Genomic DNA, 25,128 nt, shown 5'->3' with positions numbered 1-25,128 from the left:
CCTGTGCTAATGGAGTCAGCGGTCCCCACCTGCATAGGTTTATAGGGCCTGGGGTCCAAAATCTTAGAGTCAAGGTTGACCCTGAACTCGACTTCTTTTTTAAATTTTTATTTATGTATGTATGTATTTACTTATTCTTCGTTGCTTTGCTCGGGCCTTCTCTAGTTGCTACAAGCGGGGGCTCCTCTTCCTTGTAGTCCACAGGCTTCTCACCGTGGTGGTCTCTCTCGTGCAGCACGGGCTCCAGGCACCCAGGCTCAGGAGTTGTGGCGCAGGGGCTTTGTTGCTCCCTGGCATGTGGGATCTTCCTGGACCAGGGATCAATCTTGTGTCCCCTGCACTGGCAGGCACGTTCTTATCCACTGAAACTTTCACAGGCAGCAGCAATGCTCCTGCACTGCCCGGCGGTGGGAGTGCACCCCCCGCAACATCTGCAGGAGCCCTCCCCGCCTCCCAGGGTATCAGGGGCAACATCAGACATCACAGAGCATCCTGGCAACAGAGCACGCCTGCTGGCTCCAGACACCCACCCTGGAGCAGCCTCCCGAGAACCTCCTGCACAGACCCTTAATGGGGAGAAGGTGCACTGGGCAGCTCACAGGGGACACCTCCCGGGGTCCGAGGCCTAAAGGAAGCCATCTCCAGCAGGGCTATGCCGGGAGATTCAGGAAGCGTCCCTGCCACTGCTGGCTCAGGTGCTCAATCGTGTCCCGGAGCATCCGTGTCCAGTCGTCGCCCTTCCGCATTGGGGTGCAGCGTGCCTCCTTGTGCTCCAGGGCGAGGATCTCTGCCGGGGTGTCCAGGGTCAGCCTGGCAGCCTGCACGGCCTCTGGGAACTTGGCTGCGGAGGCGGGAGCCAGACAACAGCGGGGAGGGCTGGGGAGAGAGGGGAGGTAAAAACAGAGGGTGGAAAACAATAGATAGTGGGGCAGGTACCGGAAGAAGGTGAGGCGGGAGAAGAAGGAACAGGGGAAGGTTAGAGGTAGGGTGGAGAGAGGAAAAAAAACAGGTTTGGTCCCTTGAATTCATCTCTGCAATGACCCTGCTAGCCAACTGCTCCTCCTTTTTGGAGTTCCAGCTCCCTCTTCCGGGACCACAGTCTCAGCACACACCTTCACTCAGCACCCACTATGCTCATAAAACCCATTTGTGGGACTTCCCTGGTGGACCAGTGGTTGAGACTGTGCTTCTACTGCAGAGGGCCTGGGTTCGATCCCTAGTCAGGGAACTAAGATATCACACGCCATGTGGGGCACTCCCCCTCCCCCCCAAAAAAGCAAGTTGTTCACATTCCTGTGCCCCTTGCTTGGGGAAGAGGATGGGCCCAGAGAGGTCCCAAGGGGTGCCCCCTCCCCAACACTCAGGCGCCCACCACCAGTACCTGGGCTGCTGCCTGTCCACCTGCTGGTAATGGCAGCTCACGGCCACGGCCGAGTGAGGGCACAACAAGTACTGGTTCTCCTGCCAGCAGCGGCCCATCGTCTGGATGATGGCCTCGTCCGACACTGACTGAGAGGTTACTGCCTCCGAAAGCTGAGGGGAAGTGGGCAGGAGGTGACCAAAAACCCACCACCCAGTAGAACCATCTGGATACACACCAGAAACTCAAATGAAATGTTCAGATGGAATGGCTCAGATTCAGCTCAGAGAAAAAGCTAGTTTTCCATGTTTCCCAGTTTTAAACAGATTCACTCAAGTTAGAGGAAGCACACGTTTGAGTTTCAGGTCAATACATTGGGTTAGAATTTGGCTCTGAATCAGCAGGAAACACAGGCTAAGGGCACTCAAGCATTCCTAGAGCTTTGCTGTTAGTGCGCCCCCTCCCTGTAGGTGTGGGAATAGCTTCCCATCAGTTTCCACCCAGATCTCCAGCTTTCCTTTAGAAAAATTGCCCACTACCTCAGAAAAAGGAAGACTCCCTTTTCAGGGCTCCCTCGGTGTAGATGGTTTATTTGGTCATTCTCTGAAAATGCACTGCTTGTGCCAGAAACCATGAATATAATCAACTTCAATCAATAAAGACCATGTTGCTGCTGTTTAGTTGCTAAGTCATGTCCGACTCTTTGTGACCCCATGGACTGTAGCCCGCCAGGCTCCTCGGTCCATGGGATTTCCCAGGCAAGAATCCTGGAGTGGGTTGCCATTCCCTTCTCCAGGGGATCTACCCAACCCAGGGAGCGAACCCATGTCTCCTGCATTGGCAGGTGGATTCTTTACCACTGCGCCACCTGGGAAGCCCAATAGAAACCACAGGTTATTATAAATTGTTTAGACATCTTCCTGACCCATTATGGTTCACAGCAGACAATGAGTGTTTTATTTATATTTGTATCTCTAGCACCAAGCACAGTTCCTGGCTCATGGTCAGTAAGTAACATGAATGAATGAATATTGTTTCAGCAGATGGAGTAACTTCTACATGTACAACCAGGGAGAGAATGAAGGACCAGGGGATATGGTGTCTGTCTTCATGTAGCATCTCATTTACATGAGGAGAAGGAATATCAAAACAAACCATTAAATAAGCTGAACTTTAGTTGTGTTATGGTCTTCACAGTCGTGTTCCCACCAAATTTACCTGTTAAAGCCCTAATCCCAATATGACGGTATTGGTAGGTGAGGCTTTGGGGAAGTAATTAGGTCATGAGGGTGGAGCCTTCGTGAATGGAATCAGTATCTTTATTAGTGTCTCATATTCCGCCATATGAGGATACAAGAAGGAGGCCTACTACCACCCAGAAGGGGCCCTCACCAGAATCCAACCTTGACCTTGATGCTAGCACCTTGGCCTCGGTCCTCCAGTCCCTGGGACTCTGAGAAATACATTTGTATTGTTTATGAGTCACCGGTCTGTGGTACTTTGTTACAGCAGTCCAAACTGATTAAAACAGGCTGCACCGAAGAAGCATAGGAAGACTCCCTGGTGGTCCAGCGGTTAAGACTCCTGGATTCCAGTGCAGTGTGGGGGCAGGGTTGATCGCCGGTGGGGAACCACAGGCCACGGCCAAAAAGAAGGAGAGGAAAAGAAGCACAGATTCCAGAAGACAAAGTCCACACCAGTCTGTATGAGTGACTGAGTCCGCAGAACTGTATCTAGTTCTGGGAACAACTCTTTAAGATGGGCATTAACCACTCAAAATTACGCCATGCAATTTATGCCATGTAGCTAAAGGAACCAGGAAGGCTTAGCAGGTGAAGGAAGATTCTCTTCAAGTATGGGAATCAGCTCACCAGTACACAAGCTAGAAGAAGGAACAGATTCTGGCTTGACATAAAGAACTTTATAATGACTACAGCTGATGTGAGGTAGTGAGGTCCTTGTTGTTGGAAGTATACACAGTCTGGATGACCAGTTGGTAGGATTGTGGTAGAGAAAATTATAGTCAAATTCAATATATGAAATCCTTTTTTGATATTAAATAAGTTTCCATCACCAGGTTACATTAAAATAAAAGCAATCCCTCCCTAGAGGGCTTCCTAGTAGTTCAGACGGTAAAGCATCCACGTGCAATGCAGGAGACCCAGGTTCGATCCCTGGGTCGGGAAGATCCCCTGGAGACAGAAATGGCAATTCACTCCAGTATTCTTGCCTGGAGAATCCCATGGATAGAGGAGCCTGGAAGGCTACAGTCCATGGGGTCGCAAAGAGTCAGACACAACTGAGCAACTGAGCCCTAGACTCCTACCCATTTGGAGACAAAATTTCTCCTTATTCTTTATTTTTTTAATTTAATTTTTTGGCAGTGCTGTGACTTGCAGGATCTGAGTTCCCTGACCAGGGATCAAACTCAGGTCCCCTGAAGTGCAAGCACAGAGCCCCAACCACTGGACTGCCAAGAAACTCCCTCTCCTTTATTTTTTTTTTTTAAGTTAATTGAACAATAGTCTCTGCACATACTGGATAGAGAAAATGGCTTCCAGTTGTTATTATTGGAAATCAACAACAATAATGGATAAAATAATGAAAGTTACTATATTAAGCCCTCGGAGAAGGAAATGGCAACCCACTCCAGTATTCTTGCCTGGAGAATTCCAAGGACAGAGGAGCCTGGCGGGCTACAGTCCATGGGGTCGCAAAGAGTCGGACACGTGAGCAACTAACACGCACACACACACACACACACACACACACACACACATTAAGCCCTATATTCCCAGGCACTATACAAAGCGCTTGATGGACTTAAATCTTCAACAACGCCATGAGGCAGGCATTCTCATGATTCCCGTTTTACAGATGAGGAGATTGAGGCACAGAGTTTAAGAAACTAATCCAAGGTCTTATAACTGGCTTGGAGTTATGTGCATCTAACTCTAAACCAATAACCTCTAAACCAACCACCTCTCCCCATTCAAAAAATAAATCCTCATAAACTGCAGAAGTGTGAGGCTCATAGCAAGTACTCAAAAAAATACCCAAGCATCTCCTCTCCTTGAAAAGATTTTCAAACCCCAGGTCTGGTCTCGTGGCTGTACCCTTTCCTTTCTCCATGGTGTGTGAGTGGTGACTGACCTTGCTGTGCAGCTCCTTGGGTAGACGCACACTTTTTGTCCCTTCAAACTGCTCCATGAGGGCTCTTATCACCTGGCTGTCAGAGCCAGATAGCAGCCAGAAGATCCTCTCCATGTTGTAGGGAACCTGAGCAGAGAGGCAGGGTCCCAGGGGTAATGCTGACCTCAGCCCTTGTCCACCTCCACCCAACCAACACCTGGGGCAGACCTGCACACACATCCCACCTGAATGTCCATGGCTGACGCCAAGGTTGGTTTGACCACTTCGGACAGAGAGAAGTCTCCCCATTGGACGGTCCTGTGGATGATGTCATTGCTGTTCACTGCCACGACCAGGTGAATGGGCAGCCCCATCTTCTGAGCGATGCACCCAGCTTATGAGAGGAGAACAATGGTTTCTTAGACATGACACCAAAATCAGACAACAAAAGAAAAAATAGATGAATTGAACATCATCAAAATTAAGAAGCTTTTGTGCTTTTTGAAGCTTTTGTGTTTCAAATGACACTATCAATATATCACTATCAATTTATCACTATAAAAAGGCTATCCACAGAATAGGAAAAACCATTTGCAAATCGTATATCTGATAAGAGACTTGAACCGAGAATATATAAAGAACTCTTACAACTCAACAATAAAAATACAAATAATCCAATTAAAAAATAGGCAAAGGACTTGTGTAGACATTTCTCCAAAAAAGATATACAAATAGCCAATGGACACATGAAAAGATACTCAACATCACTGTTGCTGTTGTTTAGTCACTAAGTGGTCTCCAACTCGTTTGCAACATTTGTAACCCACCAGGCTCCTCTGTCCATGGGATTTTTAGGTGAGAATACTGGAGTGGGGTGCCATTTCCTCCTCCAGGGATCTTTCTGACCCAGAGATTGGTAGGTAGATTCTTTACCACTGAGCCACCAGCGAAGCACATTCAACATCTTTAGTCATCAGGAAAACACAAACCAAAATCACAATGATACACCACTTCATACCTACTAGGATGGTTAGAATCAAAAAGACAGATGATAACAAGTCTTGGTCAGGATGTGGAGAAATTGGAACCCCCATATACTGTTAGTAGGAATGTAAACTATTGCAGCCACTTTGGAAACCTGTCCAGCAGTTCCTCAAAAAGTTAAGCACAGAGTTCCAGTATGACCCAGAAATCCACTCCTTGTTTGTATATTCTCAAGATAACTGAGAACAGACTCACACAAACACATAGACACAAATGTTCATAGCAGCATTATTCATAACCAAAAAACCGAAGCAAACCAAATGTACATTAACTCAAATGTATAAACAAAATGTGATATAGCTATATAATAAAATAGTATTCAGCCATAAAAAGGAATAAAGTACTAACATGTGCTACAATATGAATGAGCCTTGAAAATGTTATGCTAAGTGAAAAGAAGCTAGACATAAAAAGCCACATATTGAATGATTCTATTTACATAAAATGTCCAGAATAGGAAAAGCTATGGAAGTGAAATAGATTAGTGACTGCCTAAAGCTGGGATAGATGAGGGAATGACTGCTTGATGGGAACAGGGCTTCCTCTTAGGGTGGTGAAAATACTCTAAAACATTATGGTGATGGCTACACAAATCTGTGGGCACTAAAAATTATTAAGCTGAATACTTAAAATGGGTGAACTGTATGGTATGTGAATCATAGAGCAATAAAGCTGCTACCAAAACAAAAAAGGGAGGAAAGAGTAGGAGGGGGTTACTGTGCCCTGACGGTGTTCTCCATGCCAAACCCTGCCCCCACCAGGTACTGACACACACCATTTGCAGAAGAGAAAACGGAGGTTCTGAGAAGTTGAAATGACCCACCCAAAGCCTGCTTTGGGCTTCCCTGGTGGCTCAGATGGTAAAGAATCTGCCTGTAATTTGAGAGACCCAGATTCAATCCCTGGGTCGGGAAGATCCCCTGGAGAAGGGAATGGAAACCCATTCCAGTATTCTTGCCACGGACAGAAGAGTCTGGCGGGCTACAGCCTATGGGGTCACAGAGTCGGACACGACTGAGCTACTAATACTTTCACTTTCAGAGCCTGCTACGTGGCAGAGTGAGGATGTGAACTTAGAAGTCTGTCTAAGTCTGGAGCACACGCTGAGCCCCCAGACTAAGAACCAGTGCTTTCAGGCTGAGTCTCCTGGAAAGGGGCCGAGGGAGGACCGGCCAGCAGCCACTGTCCTCCCTAACAGCAGCTCCTGTTTGCATGAAGCAAATAAAATGCCTCACCCCGAGAGATCGAGAGCCCAGAGGTATCGAGTTTAGGAAGGTTCCTATTCCCATGAATAGTTTATTTCTATGAGTAAGTAAAAGGAGTTAGGGATGCCCACACCACCCAATGTCACTCAGTTTTGCAAAGCACGTTCACAGCCTTATTTCATGAGCTCCTCAGGAAATGCCACGATATCCTTGTATGACAGGGGAACAATGGAGGCTTAGGAGGTCCAGGGGCTTGAAGCCAAGCAGCTGGTTCCTGACGGAGTGGGGCTAGATCGGAGATCCCTCTGCAAACGTGGCTTTTGTGCCAGGCACTGTGGCAGATACAGGGCACAGGCAGGTGGTACCATTCCCTGGGGGGTGATGCAAATGGGCAGTGTGGTGGGCTTCACTCCAAGGACGGGGAAGAAGGCTGAACCGTCCTTGTCTAACAGCCTGCTCATTTTTTCCATCCCTGTGCTAGCAGAAGTCAGAGAGACTCCTGAGCACTAAGATGCTTCCATGGTCTCACCTAAGCCAACCTGGGCACCCATCGGAAGCAATGCCACTAACAGAGCCATCAGAAAAAAGTCAGGTCCATCAAGAGGCAGCCTCCTAAGTTCAAGAGGGTGAAGACTCTGAAGCCAGCTTGCCTGGGCTACCATCCTGGCCCTGGGACTGACCAGTGCATAAACAAGGACAGGCTGTCCAAGGACTTCTCTGTGCCACAGCCTCCTCATTGTAAAATGAAAGGAACAGTATCGTGCCCCTCATAGGCCCATGTGAGGATTAAATGAATTGATATGAGGGAAGCATTCAGAGCACTGCCTGACACGTAGTCAGTGCTTGATCAACGTTCCTATAAATTACAGGAAATGATTTTCATGCCACGCAGCTTTATAGCACTCAACCTTCACAAAGTTCACACACACAGAGAATCTAATTTGCGCCTCGTCCTGAGAGATATGATAAGCAGTCCAATCTCCCTTTGATGGCCGAGGAGCTGAACCTAAGGGACAGCCTTTCAGCTAGTAAAGGGCAGACCTGGAGCCAGAAGCCCAAGTCCAGGACTCTTTCCACATCACACGGTCTCTGAGAACACGCTGTGCCAGGTGAGCCCTTATCCTCAGAGCAGGGAGCTGGCCAGGGCTGGGAGGAAAGTCCACGTTCCTGGCAGAGGGCTCTGCCATCCAGGAACAGCAGCTGAACCTTCACCTCATCTCCCCACACTCTGCTGAGCGCCACATCAGATCAGGCGGCCGAGCACACTGGGGTTAACCTGTTACTCTCCCGCTGTGGCAAAAGGCCGGGACATCCTCCCAGGAAGTCAGGGGGACATTTTCTGGAAGGTTCTTTTGTGTAGTTCCCCATCACCTAGGACCCAACCTGGCCATGGTGGCTCAGTGATAAAGAATCCACTTCCCAATGCAGGAGACTGGGGTTCAATCCCGGGATCGAGAAGATTCCCTGGAGAAGGAAATGGCAATCCACTCCAGTATTCTTGCCTGGGAAATCCCATGGACAGAGGAGCCTGGCAGGCTACCGTCCTCGGGGTTGCAGAGTTGAACACGACTAAGCAACTAAACAACAAAAGACCCAACCTAGGTTATAGCCAAAGGGTGGCTGGGAGGACAAGGACCGTGGGCATTTTTCTGGAAAGCCCATTTCTGTCCAGCAGTCTCCTCACCTGCAAGGTTACCAGCAGCCCCTGTTGGCACAACCACCTCCACAGAGGGCAGGGGGTGCATGTCTAAGGATGGTGCACACTGGAAATAAGCAAAGAAGTGGTGGGCTATTTGCACGAGGACCCGGGACCAGTTGATTGAATTCAGACTCATCAAGTTGTGCTTCTTGACAAAGGCCACGTCAGCAAACACCGTCTTGATGGGCTCATCCAGCTCATCGCTGTTACCCTCCACTGTCAGGGGAGAGAGAAGGAGCTGTCAGGAGCACGGAGAACCCCCAGATGGTCAGCATGCGCCCCAAGGCCTTTCAGACTGAGCCCATCCCACTGGGACCTTCACTCAACACATGGCTCATATCCTTGTGGTCACATTTCCAGTGTTTCTACCATTATCTAAAATTATATATTAAATATCAACCTTCTGGGACACCGGGGGAAGAATTCCTCTTTGTAGTCCCTGCCCTCTTCCCCAGGCTCTGGGAACAAGGACAGGATAGTTCATCAGGTTGTAAGATGGTGAGAGGCTGAGCTTTACTCCATGGTTCTCCATCAGGGGCTGAGGGGAAAGAGCTGCTCTTTCTGTGGGGTCTGCCCTGTTCCCTCATTTAGATCAAAGGGTGGAGGTTCTGCCCTCGGCTCCTATGTGGCAGGGAACCTGATATGGGCAGGATTTCTCCTTAAGCTGGATGCGTGTGCACTTTAATTCATGGATGAATTATTGGGTAATTGTTGGGCAAATTGACGCCTAGTCCAAGTTGCACCCCTCAACCCAGCCCAACCAGCAATCAAGCCAACATTAATCTCTTGTCTAGAACCTGGGTCTATTCCTTCATTGAATCCAAACTTGGAGGCCAGAGGGGGACACGATTATTGGGGGTAAATGCCAGAGTAGGCGTGGAGGTTACCAGTCACTTCCCCTTTCATCAGGTAGTAGCACTGAGGCTGCAGGGCTCTCCAGATCAGTGTTACAAGGCGGATATTTGCTGGGGTTCAAGGGAAAGATTCACTGCTTTCAAGAGACAGCCACAGGAAGAGGGACTTGGTTACCTTCAGTAACCATCATGAACCACAAAAAGCTTGAGAACTGGGGAAGATGGAACCAAGAATACTTGGCTCCCAGAAGGCAGTGAAACAACCAGTCAGAAGCCTGTTCCATTTCTAGGCTTACAGGTACATAAGCTGAAAAATATCCCTGTTCAAGTCAGTCTGAGTTAGGTTTTCTGTTATTTCCAGGCAAAAACAACCCAAATAATATATAACTAGCATTGGCTGATTATCCTGTGCTTAAGAAGAATTGAGTATATAATGTACAATGGATATTAATGACTTCAGAAAACATCAGTATCTAAGACACAACAATCCAGGTGACCCATCTCTACTCCCTGAGCTCCCTAGTCCAGGAGAAAACACACACCCACTGCTAGCTCCTGAACTAATGCATATCCTCCTGGAAACCAAGTCAGAAGATTCCAGGAAGGAAAGGAAGAACTTGAACGGTACTGTTTTGAAATAAAAACTAATTCATGCACATTTACGACATACTGTATTTATCACCATCCACATGTCCACCACATTTTCCTAATATGCACTGTTCTCCAACTCATGATCCGGAACGATGCTTCTATACATGCCCTTAGATAAAAGCCTTCCAACATCTGTATACAAGGAGAGAAGGATGCAGGTCCAGAACAGAGGCACAAAAAGCTATCCTCTGATCTGATTCTAGGCAGAGACAGTCGCAGATCCATAAATAGCAATTCTGGTGCTTAGGGTTTAGGAACCCTTAGGAACCTGAATCTTGTGCATTAAAATCTTGCCATGACTTCAGGAAAATGTAGTCAGATGCTCTGCTCAGTCACGTCCAACTCTTTTTCGACCCCATGGACTGCAGCCTGCCAGACTCCTCTATCTATGGAATTTTTCAGGCAAGAATGCTGGACTGAGATGCCGTTTCCTACTCCAGTGGATCTTCCCAACCCAGGGATCAAACCCACATCTCTTGTATCTCCTGCACTGGCAGGTGGATTCTTTACCATTGGCACCACCTGGGCAGCCCAATATGTGGCCAGAAATGGGCAATGAATTACCAAGGTTAATTCTGCCAACACTTGCCTTAGCTAAACAATACACTTTTCACTGGAATGTACATGGGTTTGCTAAAGGAAAGAGTAGAAGAGGCTTTTTGTTTGCTCTTGACAAATAGACAAAGAATACTCACACTGCTCCCCTGGGTAGCAGTTGTTTTCACTGTGTTTTTGGTCCTTGACAAAACTGGTGTTATATGAAACATCATCTATGGGATTATAACAGGAGGCCAGGTCAGCTATAGAACGAGGGTTTTCTCTTACGACATTTGTTATCCTGCTAGGTAAGTGACCAAACCAAGTCAGGCTACCTAAACAGCTTGCTCCAGGCCACAGTGCATAAAACTTCACCAAGATCTCTATTGCTCATTTTCCTATCCCTTCCTTGGGGCTCCCTGGGGTGCAGTGGGGTGTGACAGGTAGAAATAAAAAAGTATACAAGTGTGTGTTAGTTGCTCAGTCAGATCCAGCTCTTTGCAATCCCATGGACTGTATGTAGCTGGCCAGGCTCCTCTGTACATGGAATTTTCCAGGCAAGAATACTGGAGTGGGTTGCCATTCCCTTCTCCAGGAGATCTTCACGACCAAGGGACTGAACCCGGGTCTTCCACATGGCAGGCAGATTCTTAACTGTCTAAACCACTAAGGAAGCCCACAATAAAAAGTATGGCTCCACTCACACTCACCCTGCCTGCCTATACTCTTGGGCTTCATAATGATTAAATGCGCTCAGAATAGATGGCCAGACATTAAGATTTTTTTTGCCTTTCTGCAAGCATAACATGCTGTGATTCATGATGTGGCTCAGGAAGTAGGAGTCACGAGCCATAGGTACCACTGAGTAGCTTCCTATTTTAAATACTTGGACCTGCTAACCAAATGCATTAGTTGATTCAACACTGCAAGGGAGGGTGTGAGCTGCCAACATGTAACAACACATTCTCTCAGAGGGCAATGTGTTTTTGCCCTCTGAACTTCAGTGCCCTGGAAAAAAATCCAAGTTATCTGGCTCAGGCTATGGCTCTGGGTGGCTGCCTTGCAGACATGGCACAAACAGGTTGAATGTGCATGGAGGTAGCATTCTTTGGGGTATGGGTTTAAACCTGCACTTCCTTGGATGTACTATTTATTATTAATGGTTTATGCACCAGTCACCTCCAATAGTTTCTTAGACTGGGTAGCCACGAGCCTACTTACGGCTAAGTCGAGGCATATACCAACCTCAAAATAGGACTGATGAAGGAAGGGAAGGAGAGAGGAAGCAGGATGCTCAGCTAGACAATTGATTAGTTTGGTTCCAGTCCATCTCCCAACATAGAGCCACTCAAGGCAGGGCCACGTTGTGCCTAGAACCTTAGTCCCAACACTCACCTCCGAACACGTGGACGTTCTCTCTTAGCACTGTTGTCATCTGGAGCTCCTGAATCTTTGTACAGTGACCCTTGGGCAGCAGAACAATGATGTCCACATTTTTTGCCCCCTGAACACTCTCAATGGCAGCACTTCCTGTGTCCCCAGAAGTTCCTGGATGGGAAGAAGGAGGAACCCTCCTCTTTAGACAAAGGGAGATGGAAAGAAATTGGCCCTTAAAAGCACAGTTGCCAAGTGAGGGGATACCCTGGGGGGTAGGAATCCAGTACTTAACCTGGGGTCCTTGAACCTCCAAGAGACCTATGGATACAAATCAAGGCACCTGTGAAGTTGACACCATATCATCTATATATTTATTTATATTATTATTCTGAGAAGATTCCATAGCCTCCCATCAGTCTGTCAAAAGGGTCCATGGCACAAGAGAACGTTAAGAACCCTGCTCTACAAATTAGGGGGTTGGGATTAACATATATATACATATATTTAAAACAGGACTTCCCTGATGGCTCAGGGGGTAAAGAATCCACCTGCAATGCAAAAAAAGACAAGAGATACGGGTTTGATTGTTGGGTCGGGAAAGATCTCCTGGAGAAGGGAATGGCAACCCACTCCAGTATTCTTGCCTGGAGAATCCCAGGGACGGGGGAGCCTGGTGGGCTGCCGTCTATGGGGTCACACAGAGTCAGACAGGACTGAAGTGACTTAGCAGCAGCAGCAGCCAGTATTCTTGACTGGGAAATCCCATGGACAGAGGAGCCTGGTGGGCTACAGTCCACGGGGTCGCAAAGAGTCAGGCACAACTGAGCACTTCACATGTATAAAACAGATAACCAACAAGGACCTAGTGTATATCACCAGGAACTATACTCAACATTTTGTAACACTGAGAAATCCCACTGACAGAGGAGCCTGGTGGGCTAGATAGCGTCCATAGGGTCGCAGAAGAGTCAGACACAGCTTAGCGACTAAACAACAACAATAGATACATATAACTGAATCACTGTGCTGTCTACCTGAAACTCACATGGTATGATACACCAATTTTTTTTTTAAAGAAAGCTGCTCTAGAAGAATCAGTAATACACTCCCCAGGCGACATCGGTGGAAGGCACCCCCTGGGCGGACACCGGCCAGTTGGGGCGCTGTGGGCTCCGGGGCACATGCCCACGATGCACACCTACAACCACGGTGATGTGCCTCTCCCTCTTCTCCAGGAAGTACTGCAGGAGCTGTGCTGTGCAGCACAGGGACAGGTCCTTAAACGCATAGGTGACCCCGTGCCACAGCTCCAGCACGTTCAGCCCGTTCCTCAGCCTGGACAGATGCACCACCTCTCTGCGGCGGAATCTGCTGAAGGCACGATCAATCAGATCTGCAAGGGGAAGGAAGGGAAATCGTACAGTGAAAACGGCATTCTCTAGTCCTCCTCCAGGGCTTCCCAGGTGGCGCTAGTGGGAAAGAATCAGCCTGCAAAGGCAGGAGACTCAAGAGATGTGGGTTCAGTCCCTGGGTTGGGAAGATCCCCTGGAGGAGGAGATGGCAACCCACTCCAGTATTCCTGCCTGAAAAATCACATGGACAGAGGAGCCTGATGGGCTACAGTCCATGGGGTCACAAACAGTCGGACACCACTGAGCGCACACACATACACACACACTTGTCCCCCAAGTTCATTCTTAGTCTCTTTACACTTTTAAATTTGAATTTTCTATCTTGTTACCAGATAAAAAGACCTGACATTTTTATCATAAACGATACTGTGTTTGAATACAATTGTATTATCTTAGGGGGAAAAGTTTGGAAAGACATGAACCAAACTGTTCATGGATTCCTGACAGTGATTCTCCCAGACAGCGGAATTGATGCTGCCAGACTTTCATTTTTTATTTTATAGATTTCTTCACCATTTGGATTTCTTGTGTGCATGTATTCCAGTAGAGATTCAGTTAAACAGTCATGCCAGAAACAAATCAAGTATCTCATCTCTTCTAATTTTCCTCCCTAAAAATAGAGTTGTTTCTTTGTTTTTGCATTACTTAATCTCACACTTGTGATGCCAGTAACTTGGGATCCTACCTAAAGCTAAGCCCATCTAGAGTGGCATTTCTTAAACTTTAACTGGCAAACCAATCACCTGGGATCTTAAAATGCAGGTTTTGGATCAGTAAGTCAGAGGAAGTAATGAGAATTCTAGCACATACCCAGGCAATGCCATCAGTGCTGGTCACTGAACTACATTTAGAATGTTTTTATTTATTTATTTTTACTACACCCAGAGTAGCTGTGGGTAGGCTACTCTCTAGTTGGGGTGAGAGAGCTAGCCTCTCGTTGCACGAGCGAGCTTCTTATTGCAGTGGGCTCTCTTATTGCAGAGCATGAGCTCTAGGTGAGCCGGGTTTCAGTAGTTGTGGTGCACATGCTTAACTGCCCCGCAGCATGTGGAATCTTCCCGGACCAGGGATCGAACCTGTGTCCCCTGCACTAGCAGGCAGATTCTTTACCACCGGATCACCAGGGAAGTCCCAAACTACATTGAGTTCTTTTCAGTCTCAAACTCTCACCATTAAGTTATGGATTACATTATACAGTTGGTCCATGGACCAGCAGCACTAGCATCATCTGGACGCTTGATGCATGCATGCTCAGTTGCTCGGTCATATCTGACTCTTTGCAACCCTATGGGCTGTAACCCACCAGGCTCCTCTGTCCATGGAATTTTCCATGCAAGAATACTGGAGTGGGTTGCCATTTTCTCCTCCAGGGGATCTTCCCCACCCAGGAATCAAGAACCCACATCTCTTGAGTCTCCTGCATTGGCAGGCAGATTCTTTACCCCTGCACCACCAGGGAAGCCTGGACGCTTGATAGGAATGCAGAATTCTCAGGCCTGCCCCAGATCTACTGAATCAGAATCTGCATTTTAACAAGATTCCCAGGGACAATCTGTAGGCACATAACAGTCTGAAATGAGCTGGTCCAGAACACTCTCAAAGTCCCTTCTGGAATTACCATTTGAGGAAATAAAGCAGCAATCTGTGGGTCTGGGTGCTTTATATACTGTGCTGTGTTATGTGTTACACATGTGCTGTGTTATGCTGTGCTTAGTTGCTCAGTCGAGTCCGACTCTTTGCAACCCCATGGACTGTAGCCCGCCAGGCTCCTCTGTCCGTGGGGATTCTCCAGGCAAGAATACTGGAGTGGGTTGCCATTCCCTCCTCCAGGGGATCTTCCCAACCCAGGGACTGAACCGAGGTTTCTCAAATTGCAGGCAGATTCTTTACCATCTAGCCACCAGGGAAGCCCAGGAATGCTGAAGTATATGCAAGAAGGAAATATTCAAATATTCAAGCATCTCATTCAAGGTCAATGGTAAAATCCCTAGTTTTGAAAAGGTTTTTTTAAAAACAAATTCTCTGCTGATCACTTTGGCATTCCCCACACTGCGGGTGGGAGTTGGAATGGATGAAACTCTTTGAGGATATTTTCAGTTCTGGGATTTCAGAGTCTGGGAAAAACTCCAAAGTTTGGGAAATATGACTGGGGACTTGTTAGTCATTTAGTTATGTCTGACTCTTTGTGACCCCGTGGACTGTAGCCCACCAGGCTCCTCAGGCAAGAATACTGGAGTGGGTAGCCAGTCCCTTCTCCAGGGGATCTTTCCAAACCAGGGATCAAACCTGGGTCTCCTACAGTGCAGGCAGATTCTTTATCATTTGAGCCACCTGGGAAGCCAAACTTTGGGAAAAATGGGGCTTTCCCAGGGGTTAAATGATGGCTTTGCAACCCTGGGGTCTGGGCTGGCAGAATAGTGAGGCGGGAGAGTAGAAAGGTAGAGGGGTGCTCACCATTTAGGTCATCTCTAGGAATGAGCTCAGGTGCAATGAAGAGGCTGCACAGCTCCTTCACCAAGCTGGGGTAGGAGAGCGTGCTCCACTCATGCAGGGTCTCTCTGCCCAGCTGTGGGAGCTCCTCGGGCATGTAGAGGCCCCCGTCTGGAGCATAGCCAGAGAAGAGCGCCCCCTCGAAGTCAATTCGTGGGGCCATCCCCCGAGTGCTGACATACCACATGATCCCGGGGCCTGCAGAGGGACCAGCCCCAGAGGCACTTAGTCTCCAAGCTCATTACCCCACGGGGCAAAGCCCAAGTACACCCAGCTCCCTCAGCTAACCCCTGGGCCATCACTCATGCATGTGTGCTAAGTCACTTCAGTCGTGTCCAACTCTTTTGCGACCCTATGGACTATAGCCTGCCAGACTCCTCTATTCATGGCATTCTCCAGGCAAGTATATTGGAGTGGGTTGCCATGCCATCCTCCAAGGGATCTTCCCAACCCAAGGATGAAACTTCGAGTCTCTTATGAATCCTACATTGGCAGGTGTTCTTTACCCCTGGCGCTACCTAGAAAACTGAGAGTCAAATTGCTGAGGGCAGGAGGAGAAGGGGATAGCAGATGATGAGCTGGTTCAAAGGACATGAGTTTGAGCAAACTCTAGGAGATAAAGAAGGACAGAGGAGCCTGGCCTTCCGCAGTCCATGGGGGTTGCAGAGAGTCTGAACAGCAACAACAAACCAGATAGAGAGGCCCAGAAGCAGAAGCAGCTGCCACAGGACGTGGTGAATTGGTGAAGTTAACCAAGAAAATCGAGCGCCTGGCTTGGACTGCATGGACTAATGACCTCCGGGCGCATGATTTTGTAATTTGCCCCTGTGACTCCGCTGGGCCCTATTCCAGGGTGGAGACGGATCAGAAAATATCCGACCAATAATCTGGATGAAGAGCAAAGGAAACAAGAGATGGCCGCCGCAAGGCAGGGAAACATCTTAAGAAGGACTCCTCCTCCACGCCAAGAGATTTTCTGAGCAAGGATGGGGGCAGGGCGGAGACGAACCCTAGGTGGCTATCGCTGCGCCCCTGGGATGGTGGCCAAGGCAGGGCCATGGCAGGCGCCGCCAGCCTCTCCAAGTCACTGGCACCTCTGGCTGGCCTGGCCTTGGGTCAAGGCGTTTTTGATCAGGCCTGCGGAATAAAGTTCCACTCCCAGCCTAGGAAAACCCAACAGCCTTTTTAGTGTCGGGGCTCTCCGTGAATTGCAGAAATCCTGCAAAACTTTCGAAGCGTCGGGAACCCTCAACCTTCCCAGGTTTCCTCCAAGTCGCAGCGCCCGAACTAGCGGCTGAAAAAAAGGGGGGGGGGCAGGGAGGCCGACCTAGCCACGCTGAAGACAGGGTTGAGTGAAATCGCGAGAAGTTTCGGTCTTGCTACAGATGAGCTCTGAGAGGGCGCCGCGATGGCCGAGGGGCGCGGGGCGGGGGCGAGAGCGGGAGGTGGGGGGGTCGACGCGGGGAGGGGCCCCAGGGCCGGCGCGCTGGCGGGAGGCTCGGCGGCTGGGACGCCGGCTCGCGTGGGGCGGAACCCCAACCCCCACCCCGAAATCAGCCTGCTGGGCTGGATGGTGCGAGGGCTGCAGGGGCCGGGGCGGTGTGGTTACCCAGTCCCAGGCTCCGGAAGTGGCAGGGCTCGGCCGGAGGCGGATCGAGCGCAGCGGGAGTGCCAGGCTCCGGTCTTGAGGGCGGGATTTCCAGGCTTCGGGTTGGCGGATGAGCGGGGCCTCATGGGTAGGAGGCCGAGGGCGGAATAAGTGGAGGAGGAAACGGGAGGGAATAAAAATGAGACGGAACCTGTATTCCACATTTGGCCTTTTACTCATTGGGAAAAACTGATGCTGGGAGGGATTGGGGGCAGGAGGAAAAGGGGACGACAGAGGATGAGATAGCTAGATGGCATCACCGACTCGATGGACGTAAGTTTGAGTGAACTCCAGAAGTTGGTGATGGACAGGGAGGCCTGGCGTGCTGCGATTCATGGGGTCGCAAAGAGTCGGACACGACTGAGCAACTGAACTGAACTAAAAACCACTTTGCTAAACGTTTTATTCAGCCTCTTAATCGTCACTGCAGCCCTGGAAGTACCATATCGCCGCATGTTTCAGATTAGAAAACTGAGCGCCAGGTGGAAAGAAGAAAGGCCCCTAGCTTCGCTGGGCTTCATGCTTCCCACCTGCAAAAATCTCAAGGTTGACGAGCCCTGTGTTTCTCAGGAACTTCTCAGAAGTGCGTCTGGAATTCAGAATCCACGGGGATTCATGACATCGTTCTGTAGGAAAACACTTTTTATTAAGCATAGATCTATTCTAGGGGTTTCCCTATAGCTCAAGGGACTAGATCTGATAAAGTGCCTGATGAACTATGGAGGGAGGTTTGTGACATTGTACAGGAGACAGGGAGCAAGACCATCCCCAAGAAAAAGAAATGCAAAAAAGCAAAATGGCTGTGTGAGGAGGCCTTACAAATAGCTATGAAAAGAAGAGAGGCAAAAAGCAAAGGAGAAAAGGAAAGATATACCCATTTGGATGCAGAGTTCCAAAGAGTAACAAGGAGAGATAAGAAAGCCTTCCTCAGTGATCAGTGGAAAGAAATAGAGGAAAACAACAGAATGGGAAAGACTAGAGATCTGTCCAAGAAAATTAGAGATACCGAGGGAACATTTCATGCAAAGATGGTCTCAATGAAGGACAGAAACGGTATGGACCTAACAGAAGCAGAAGATATTAAGAAGAGATGACAAGAGTACACAGAAGAACCATACAAAAAAGATCTTCATGACCCAGATAATCAAGATGGTGTGATCACTCACCTAGAGCCAGACATCCTGGAATGTGAAGTCAAGTGAGCCTTAAGAAGCATCACTACGAACAAAGCTAGTGGAGGTGATGGAATTCCAGTTGAGCTCTTTAAAATCCTAAAAGATGATGCTGTGAAAGTGCTGCACTCAATATGCCAGCAAATTTGGAAAACTCAGCAGTGGCCACAGGACTGGAAAAGTTCAGTTTTCATTCCAATCCCAAAGAAAGGCAATGCCAAACAATGCTCAAACTACCGCACAATTGCACTCATCTTGCATGCTAGTAAAGTAATGCTCAAAATTCTCCAAGCCAGGCTTCAACAGTATGTGAACTGTGAACTTCCAGATGTTCAAGGTGGTTTTAAGAAAGGCAAAGGAACCAGAGATCAAATTGCCAACATCCGCTGGATCATGGAAAAAGCAAGAGAGTTCCAGAAAAACATCTATTTCTGCTTTATTGACTATGCCAAAGACTTTGACTGTGTGGATCACAATAAACTATGGAAAATTCTGAAAGAGATGGGAATCCCAGACCACCTGACCTCCCTCCTGAGAAATCTGTATGCCGGTCAGGAAGCAACAGTTAGAACTGGACATGGAACAACAGACTGGTTCCAAATAGGGAAAGGAGTACATCAAGGCTGTATATTGTCACCCTGCTTATTTAACTTATATGCACACTACATCATGAGAAACTCTGGGCTGGATGAAGTACAAGCTGGAATCAAGATTGCCGGGAGAAATATCAATAACCTCAGATATGCAGATGACACCACCCTTGTGGCAGAAAGTGAAGAAGAACTAAAGAGCCTCTTGATGAAAGAGAAGAGTGAAAAAGTTGGCTTAAAGTTCAACATTCAGAAAACGAAGATCATGGCATCTGGTCCCATCACTTCGTGGGAAATAGATGGGGAAACAGTGGAAACAGTGTCAGATTTTTTTTGGGGGGTGGGCTCCAAAATCACTGCAGATGGTGATTGCAGCCATGAAATTAAAAGACACTTACTCCTTGCAAGAAAAGTTATGACCAACCTAGACAGCATATTAAAAAGCAGAGACATTACTTTGCCAACAAAGGTCTGTCTAGTCAAGGCTATGGTTTTTCCAGTGGTCTTGTATGGATGTGAGAATTGGACTGTGAAGAAAGCTGAGTGCTGAAGAATTGATGCTTTTGAACTGTGGTGTTGGAGAAGACTCTTGAGAGTCCCTTGAACTTCAAGGAGATCCAAACAGTCCATCCTAAAAGAAATCAGTCCTGAATATTCATTGGAAGGACTGATGTTGAAGCTGAAACTCCAATAGTTTGGCCACCTGATGCGAAGAACTGACTCATTTGAAAAGACCCTGATGCTGGGAAAGATTGAAGACAGGAGAAGGGGACAACAGAGATGAGATGGTTGAATGGCATCACCGACTCGATGGACATGAGTTTGAATAAACTCTGGGAGTTAGTGATGGACAGGGAGGCCTGGAGTGCTGTCATGGCACAATGGAAATAAGCAAAAAGGCAGTAACGTATGTTAAAAGTGGTAAACCATCTCACTTTTTCCTTATGTTTTTGTTTTTAGTGCATGCAGAGGAGTGTGTCCTAGGAATCATCCGCTTGGTGAGCTCATTTGTCAGGGTGTGGGTCTCATGCTGCCATTGTTTTACTGTTTTAGGGTGTGTCTTATGCTTCTATTACATGGTTTTGTTGCTAAGCAAGGCTGCTTGGTTTTGTTTAACCACAAAAAATTTTTTAAATTGGAGTATAATTGCTTTAGAATGTTGTGTTAGTTTCTGCTGTACAACAATGTGAACAAGCTCTAAGTATACACATATCTCTTCCCTCTTGTGCCTCCCTCCCAAATCTGCTTGCTTGAGTGATCATTAACTTATAGAGGTTCCCATACTTTTTTCTTCACTTAAATCTTTCAGTGAGATGAACTATTTAATCACCTACTCTGTACCTTTTGGAGAAAGAAATGGCAACCCACTCCAGTACTGTTCCATGGACAGAGGAGCTATGGCTACAGTTCATGAGGTCACAAAGAGTCGGACACAACTGAGTGTCTGTCCCTATAGTGTCTGTACCTATTCTACCCTACTTTACTCTTTTCCATAAACTTATCACCCCAGACAATCTAGAGGGTCACTGTTTCTCCTCACCATACTGGAAGATCCCCGGAAAGCATAGGGTAGTTTTGTTCCATTCTCTGATTTATCCCCAGTGCTCAGAACAGTGTCTGTCATATAGTAACTGCTTGATAAAGTATTTGCTTAAAGAGGAAGGAAGACATTACTACCGTGATGGAGATGTTTGACACTGTCTCTACCCTGATACCTTCCCTTCCTCGTGGTGCCTCTAAGTCCCAAACTTCTTACCAGCACATGGCCAGGAATAAAAACAACCAGTTAACTCCTTTTAATGAGTAATGCTATTCTGAGTGAGGGTTTCCCCGGTGACTCAGGAGTAAGGAATCTGCCTGACAATGTATGAAATGCAGGTTCAATCCCTGGGTCAGGAAGACTCCCTCGAAAAGGAAATGGCAACCCATTCCAGTATTCTTGCCTGGGAAATCCCATGGACATAGGAACATGGTGGTCTACAAAGCTGCATTCAGAAATGGCTTAGCACCTAAACAATAACTCTGAGTTGTTATGTGTGGCTTTCAACAAATTTTGAGAGAGGCAAAATAGAGTAAGGTCAATATGTAACTTATTACTTCAGGTGAGTTAAGAAATAATAGATGAGGCAGAGGTTTCTGGGAGTTTAGAGTCAAGATGGCATCTGTATGATCTCCGGAGGTAGCGGCGTTGGAGTTCGGCCAAACATAAAAGATGACAACAGCAGCTCGGCCAACTTTTGAACCTGCAAGAGGTGGAAGAGGAAAAAGTGAGGGTGATTTGAGCCAACTCTCAAAGCAATATTCAAGCAGAGACCTACCCTCTCATACAAAGATAAAATATAGACAGACCACTCAGGATGCCCCTGAAGAAGTTCGAAACCGTGACTTCAGGAGAGAGTTGGAGGAGAGAGAGAGAGCTGCCGCCAGAGAAAAAAACAGAGATCGGTCAACCCGAGAACATACAACCTCCTCTTCAGTGTCAAAGAAGCCTCGATTGGACCAGATTCCTGCTGCCGACCTTGATCAGACGATCCACTAACAGATGAGGAAGATGAAGATTTTGAAGAGGAGAGTGATGATGGCGATACTGCAGCTCTTCTTGCAGAGTTGGAAAAAATTAAAAAAGAAAGAGCTGAAGAGCAGGCCAGGAAGGAACAAGAACAAAAAGCTGAAGAAGAAAGGATTCGTATGGAAAACATTCTGAGTGGAAACCCTCTTCTTAATCTCACTGGCCCATCCCAGCCTCAGGCCAACTTCAAAGTTAAAAGAAGGTGGGATGATGATGTTGTCTTCAAGAACTGTGCAAAAGGTGTAGATGATCAGAAGAAAGACAAAAGATTTGTAAATGATACGCTTCGATCTGAATTTCACAAAAAGTTCATGGAGAAATACATTAAATAGTACAGTTTTATGTGCTGAATTGAAGGCTATAAAATGTAAACGATCTGACTTCATTTTGATTTTTCTCTCCCACCCCTATCTAAATTGTGTATAAGCTTCCCTAATTTTTAGTTCCAAAGTATCTTTTCCTTTATTGATTAATTACTTGATAAGGACTTGGGAATTGGTTTAACCCAGTTTCCATCTCAATATTTCCAGTCATGTGTTTTCTCTTAAATATAGGAAAAGAAACCTTGTAATAAATATTTTTAATAAATAGCCAAATCTGTGTCCCCAACTAGTTTGTTGAAATGTATGCAGCTAGTAAAACATTGCATATTTAAAAAAACAATAACAACAACAAAATAATAGATGACCATCAAGTCATTACAGGTATTGTACACACCATGTGGATGACACAGGTCAAGATCACAGAGAACAAGCCTGAGACAACATGGGACACGAGTCAGGCAGGACTGTCATAGATCAAGCTAGGCTGGGAGCAGATGTCCACTGTCTCAGACAGGGGTCTGCAAACTATGACCCACGGGCCAAGTCTGGCCCACTGCCTGGTTTCATGGATACAGTTTTACAGGAACCCAGCTGTGCCCATTCATCTGAGTACCTTCTATGGCAGTTTTTGCACAGAGTGGAAAAGCTGCGCCATAGACTCTGTGGCCCATGTCCATTGGAAAAAAATGTACAAAAGCTGAGAATTATGCTTTGTTTGGCAGACTTACAGAGAAGTTAAGCCTGGGAGGCAGCCTCTCAGATAGCTCTGAAACACTGCTCCAAAGAGGTAAGAGAAGAGCTAGAACAGAAACCAGGTAGTCAGAACATTAAGAGATAACTGTCAAAAAGGAAATCAGACATGTCAAGTTAATGAATTTAGCACTTATGTATAGGAAGATGTAAGAGTCTGGATTCACTGAAATCACTCTTTTGATATGCACCTTAGCTGTCTAGGGCCAGTATCCCACTTTTCTCCAATGTGAATCCCCTTGGGGTGTATAGTCTGATGCAGGCTGCAGTGGCTGAAGGTTTGATGGCTCCAATATCCTTTGTTTCCCAGTAAGGCAGGTGACATTTTTCGTCCATACCTGCACAGCCTCATATGTTTATTCTCCGGCCCTTTACAGAAGGTGTTTGCCCACCCTGTTCTAGCAGCTTCTTCCTAAGTAGAATTGACAGGGAGAGAGTGAAGGTGGGAAGTGTTTGTCTGAAAACTTTGAGGGAGATTCAGGACTTGTTGACCATCTATCTCGCAATGGGATGCCACAAGCAGCATCAATAAAACATCTGCCAAGGGAAGGAAGGCAGGCACCGAAGTCAGGAAACCATGTGAGTCACAGAGGGGCACAGGGGCAAGGGGCACAGCTTAAAACAGTTTTCTTTTTATTTGATTGATTGGTTGGTTGATCTTTTGGCTGCACCACACGGCATGTGGCATCTCAGGGGATCTTGGTTCCCAGACCAGCGTTCGAGCCCACTCCCCCCGAGTTGGCAGCAAAGAGTCTTAACCACCGGACCACCTGGGAAGTCCCTAGGTTACAGTTTTTAAATCTATGATGCTCAGCGGAGCTTCCTGAAAGGAAGGAGCAGGAGCACCAAAGGTGTATCCCAAGTAGTAGGAGGGGAGGGGAGAACAGCGTGTTTGCCTTGATGGCAGCCTCCAGTTTACAAGGTCACAAAGAGCTGGACATGACTGAGCATACACGAAGAATGGGGCAAGTTACCCTTGTTTGGCGAAGAAGGTTCCTGAGGCCAGACCTTGGAGACATCAGAGTGTCTTCAGGAATCAGATATGATGCTATAAGTCACTCTGACATCTGTCAGTCATTGCACACGGCTGCCCCGGGGGAGGTATGACCTTGAATGAAGCCGATACAATCAGTGTCTACAATTGTCCCATCAGCTGATAGACTCTCCAAAGAAGGCTATGGGTTGAAGATCTTCTCCCAGGGGTTCCTAGCTTCCTGGGTTGAAAGTCTTCTCCCAGGGGTTCCCAGCAGCTGAGGAAAATGCTCTTCCTTCCTGAAGCAGGGTGTGAGCAGAGCATTGCTGCTGCTGCTGCTGCTGCTAAGTTGCTTCAGTCATGTCCGACTCTGTGCGACCCCATACCGCATCCTCCTCATTTAGAAAATGATTTCAGATGAGTAGAACTCTCATTCTCTGGAGCTGACATTGTAAAGTGATAAACATTTACTCTGCCATTCATGCATTTTATTGCATAAATTATGTATAATATATATGATGTATAATTAATCTATACATATATGATGCATAGTTAAATATGTTGTATATATATAGTGTCCATGGATTCTCCAGGGAAGAATACTGGAGTAGGTAACCATTCCCTTCTCCAGGAGATTTCCCAACCCAGGGATCAAACCTAGGTCTCCTGCACTGCAGGCAGATTCTTTTACCATCTGAGCCACCAGGGAAACCCAATAATTAAATATTATATATATATATTATTACATATATTATATATATATATATATGTATATATATATATATACAGTGCACCTAACAAAGTACCAGGCACTGGGCCAGGCTCTGCACTTCCTGATCCCATAGTCTGCAGAGCAGAGGAACACAGTCCAACCGACAAGTGCTCCAAGGGAAGCGAGCACAGGCCTGGCTCACCTCATATATTTAGGGCTCAGGAGATGTAGCCAGAGTTTCGTGGAAGAGGTGGCCCCTGGTCCAGCCTGGGCGACTCGAGTTTGCAACTTTAGGTTGAGCAGAAGAGGGCGTCTTTTACACAGTCACACCATGCAGAAATTTAAGTGATAGGAGCCTTTGACTCCCTTCTCTCCTGTATGGTACCACCAACCCTGAATTCCAACTCTTGGTTCCTGATTCCAGCATAAACCAGAGTGTTTACATTCATTGCCACTAGAGGGCAGTATTCAGTCAAGCGTGCTTGCTACAGTGGTTTTCAATTGAACTAGATTCAATTTTGGTTTAGTGGGGGAAGGGAGACAAAACGAGAAATCTTGTGGCAATAGGGTTTTCCATTTCTTTTACTTTACTTCATAAATTTATATATGATATTTATATCCACCATCCAA

General features: G+C 47.2%; 1 protein-coding gene and 1 pseudogene across 1 annotated transcript; one reads left to right on the top strand and one right to left on the bottom strand.

Moving 5' to 3' along the window:
- Positions 1-650: 650 nt before the first annotated feature.
- THNSL2 (threonine synthase like 2) lies at positions 651-15,948 on the bottom strand. Its single transcript, XM_068984073.1, has 8 exons — positions 15,726-15,948; positions 13,058-13,252; positions 11,878-12,030; positions 8,426-8,656; positions 4,738-4,886; positions 4,514-4,639; positions 1,382-1,533; positions 651-876 (listed from the first exon to the last, which is right to left on the bottom strand). The coding sequence occupies exons 1-8, from the start codon at positions 15,946-15,948 to the stop codon at positions 651-653; spliced, it is 1,455 nt and encodes a 484-aa protein (XP_068840174.1).
- A 5,435-nt stretch (positions 15,949-21,383) lies between these two features.
- Positions 21,384-22,130, top strand: LOC138090870 (spliceosome-associated protein CWC15 homolog pseudogene; annotated as a pseudogene).
- Positions 22,131-25,128: the final 2,998 nt, after the last annotated feature.

Source organism: Capricornis sumatraensis, chromosome 1, assembly GCF_032405125.1.
Source record: "Capricornis sumatraensis isolate serow.1 chromosome 1, serow.2, whole genome shotgun sequence".
Classification (NCBI taxonomy): Eukaryota; Metazoa; Chordata; class Mammalia; order Artiodactyla; family Bovidae; genus Capricornis; species Capricornis sumatraensis.
The sequence above is the reverse complement of the archived record's forward strand: the minus strand, read 5'-3'. Positions and strand labels throughout refer to the sequence as shown.